Below are 3,712 nucleotides of genomic sequence, written 5' to 3'. Positions count from 1 at the left end.
CTAGGATGGCTAGAAATTTTAGAACTGGACAAGTGTTGGCGAGGACAGGAAGAGACGGGAACCCTCATCCCTAGCCACTGGGGGTGTGCAACAGGGCAGCTGCTGTGGAAAACACGCCGGCGGTTCCTCAAACAGTTAAGAGTGTCTTTACACAACCCAGCAATGGCACACCTAGGGAGACACCAGGAAAAATGAAAACCCAAGTCCACACAAACACTTGACCTAGCAATTCTACCCAAGAGAACAGAAACCTTAAGCCACACATAAACGAGTCTGTGAACGTTTGTAACAGTAGCGTGGGGAGTAGCCACAGAGTGGAACCAACCCAAATGTCCATCAACTGGTGAAGGATAAATAAAATGTGTTCCACCCACACAACAGAATACCATTTGGCTATAAAGAGTAACAAAGTTTTGGGGCACCTGGCTGGCTTGGTCAGTAGAGCATGCAACTCTTGATCTCAAGGTTGGGTTTTTCTTTGTAAGATTTTATTTATTTATTGGACAGAGAGAGAGAGACACCGCCAGAGAGGGAACACAAGCCAGGGGAGCAGGAGAAGGAGAGGGAGAAGCAGGCTTCCCGCTGAGCAGGGAGCCCGATGCGGGGCTCGATCCCAGGACTCCGGGACCATGACCTGAGCCGCAGGCAGACGCTTAACGACTGAGCCACCCAGGTGCCCAAGTCTGGGCGTTGGAGCCTCCCTGTGGCTGTAGAGGTTACTGAATAAAAATCTTTGGAAAATAAAGGAATGAAGTTCTGGGGCGCCTGGGTGGCTCAGTCGGTGAAGCGTCTGCCTTGGCCTCAGGTCATGACCCCGGGGTCCTGGGATGGAGCCCCACATCAGGCCCCCCTGCCTCTCCCTCTCCCTCTCCCTGCCGCTTCCCCATAATTGTGCTCTCTCTCTGCCAAACACAGAAATGAAATCTTTTTTAAAAAAGATCGTAACACCTGTCTCTGTCAAGTCATGATCACAGACAAAACCCACAAACTTCGCTGTACAACCAGCGAAAGAGCGTGAGGTATACGCAACACTGAAGCGTAACCCTGCTACACAGGAACAAAGCAGTTCCTCTTCAGAACAGTACCCTTTTCACATCCTTACCTTGGCGTTTTCGTACTTTTCAGAGGAGGGATGGTAAGGTGGAATAGACCAGCTATACGGAGAGTCATCGCTATAATTGGAAGATATTCCTTAAGGGGGGGGGGGGGAGAAAGTCATTAAATACAACCTGAAGCGTCCCTCAATGCCCTCCCCACTCCAAATCAGAACTTGGTGAGCAGCTACGGAAGCACCATCTCCCTCCTTTGGGACTTCTTCCTCATCTATGAGATCAAGAGCTTAGGCAGATGATGAGAAGTCCCCATTAAAGCCCACTCTCTAGGTTTCTATTTGAGTACTAGGCATCTGACCTCCCGGGCCCTTAGGCCCTGGCGATTCATGCTAGGCTCTGAGGAAGAAACCCACCACGGTAGGATCGGCCGGCCTGCTACAGCAACGCGGCCCTACAGAGCCCCTGCTGGAGCCTCTCCCCGACCCTACAAAGAGGCAGCATCACCACCATGGGCCAGGGGCGGAAGGGGAGGCTCAGGGAAGGTCAGTGCCTAGACTGATACCAGACCGCGTGTCAGATAAGCGAGCTGGCACTCAAACCCAGGCCTTAGGACCCCAGGTTCAGGGCTCATTCAGGAAGCAGAAACCCGGCCCTAAGTGCAGCAGTTTGTAGTCGATTTGGGAAGAGAAAAGAACGGTGAAACTACAGAAGGCTGGCCAGCCGTCTAGAGAGCAGAGGTGCCGCGTGAGTGGGGGAGCCACAGAGGTGATGGGTCAGCGGGGGCCAAGTGAGGAGTCGGTGAGGCTTGTGTGGGATCTGAGGGGAAGCGTCGCCTAGGGGGGTGAGACGGGGGGACCAGAGAGCGTGGTGCAGGTAGAAAGAGCCACAGGAGAAAGAGCGTCCCCGGCATCGTGACCGTCAGGCTCCGACAGGCAGCACCAGGCGAGGCGGGACCGGAGGGACCGGGGGCAGTGGGTGGAGGGCTTATCAACACAGCAAGCCCAGTGGAAAGAGCAGAGCGGGCCAACAGAGCCGGGGTCAGATCTCAGCACCGCTCCGTGTTCCCCGCGCAACCCTGGGCAAGCTCCTTGACTTCCGTAAGCCTCAAGTTCCTCCCCAGGCAATGACGCTGATGCTAACAACCCACCCAGCCGGCTGCTGAGGAGAGGACTGCGGGAGCGGCCAGCACCGGAACTGGCACGTCCCCGGCAGTCTACGGATGGCAGCTGCTGTCCTCCTTGAACAGGTCCCTGCCTCGCAGGCAAGGTCGTGAGAACAGAGACCCAGCCGAAAAGCAGGTTTCGAGGACTGCAGCCTAAGCGCTCGTTCTCTGGGTAAGACATGCCGCTTACAGCCCGACCCCACAATCTAATAATCAGCACCACCCGGGCCTTCCTCAGCCTCCCTTCCTGAAGCACGGCCTTCCCTCTGCCCTACCTCCGCTTCTCCCCGAACTTGTCTCTCCCCTCCTGCCGTGCTCCGTCAGGCAAGGCCTTGTCAGGGTGTAAGTGCCAACTGCAGAAAGTTCTGATGGTGGGCTTTTGGTGACACATGATTCCTGATAGGAACACTTTCCGAAACCGGGCCCCACTTCGCCCAGCCAAATGCCATCCTCAGCCCGGACTGGCCAGCTGGGTTCCCGAAGGCTGCTGAGCCTGCCGATGTCACCGGTGAGCAAAGGCAAAGCTGCCGAAAACGCTCAAGTCATCGTCCTTAGCAACAAGCGCTACTGTCGTATGAAGTGGGCTTTCAACCCACTTTCACACCCTTGAACTGCTGGAACTGGGGCGCTGCCTGGGAGGTAATCCAAGCAGCTATGACTCATCTGCCAGGGAAGGAACCTAAGACTGAGAGAGGAAGAACGATTTGCCCAAGGTCAACCGCACAGCTAAGAAGTGGCAGAGCTGGGACTGGAACCCGAGAGCCTGGATCCCTGGTGCCACTGTCCATCAGTTCCCTCTACAGAGACGTTCATCCCAGCAGTACGTGTGACAATGGAGACCCGAAATCAACTTGAGACTGAGGTACAGTGGATTTGTCCATGAGACGACTGTGCTGTTGTTAAACAATGACATGCGTGAAGGGCAGCCATACGGGGAGAAGTCTGTGTAAAACGTTCACAACATAAAACTCTACACACGGGAAAATCTCAAATCAGAAAAAGAATACGCCTGGAATGAGGGAACATCAAACTTCAGCCCTCCTCAGTGTGGTGCAATTACAAGTAATTCATACCCTTTAGTTTATACTCTCCTTCCCAACTTCCCCCCAACTTTTTGTCAAATAACCCTGCATTACTTCAACAGGTTTTTAAAAAAGTTTTAAAGTTTGTGTTTCGTCATTCTCACGTTGGCCTTAAAAAGAGCCAGTTTCTCAGGCCGTGTTGGAAGTCGGCCCTGGTGGCCCCTGGCTCCCCCTTCGGGCCCTGGGCGCCAGCTGACACTCCTCTTGCTGACCCAACTCAGAGACGATGGGCAGCCACGCCCAAGTGCGGGCCTCTTCCCTGGCAAATCCTCACAGCCGCCCTGCTCTCCCTTTACTGACAGGGATCCGGGGCCACAGAGGGTCAGTCAGGTCAGAGCCGGGGATGCCACTCTGCCACCTCCCCAGCCAGTGCCCCTCCTTCCGGCCGAGAAGCCAAAGGAACCAAACAGCACCAC

General features: G+C 54.9%; 1 protein-coding gene across 1 annotated transcript in view; it reads right to left on the bottom strand.

Moving 5' to 3' along the window:
- IDS (iduronate 2-sulfatase) overlaps window positions 1-3,712 on the bottom strand; it is a 21,216-nt gene that overhangs the window by 15,873 nt on the left and 1,631 nt on the right. The window contains exons 4-5 of the mRNA XM_073888508.1: window positions 1,103-1,191; window positions 990-993 (exon numbers count right to left, since the gene is read on the bottom strand). Coding sequence (XP_073744609.1) covers window positions 990-993; window positions 1,103-1,191 — 93 coding nt within the window. The remainder of the gene's footprint in view (window positions 1-989; window positions 994-1,102; window positions 1,192-3,712) is intronic.

Source organism: Callorhinus ursinus, unplaced genomic scaffold (assembly GCF_003265705.2).
Source record: "Callorhinus ursinus isolate GAN/ISIS: 27379988/994484 unplaced genomic scaffold, GSC_fseal_2.0 scaffold91, whole genome shotgun sequence".
Lineage (NCBI taxonomy): Eukaryota > Metazoa > Chordata > Mammalia > Carnivora > Otariidae > Callorhinus > Callorhinus ursinus.
The sequence above is the reverse complement of the archived record's forward strand: the minus strand, read 5'-3'. Positions and strand labels throughout refer to the sequence as shown.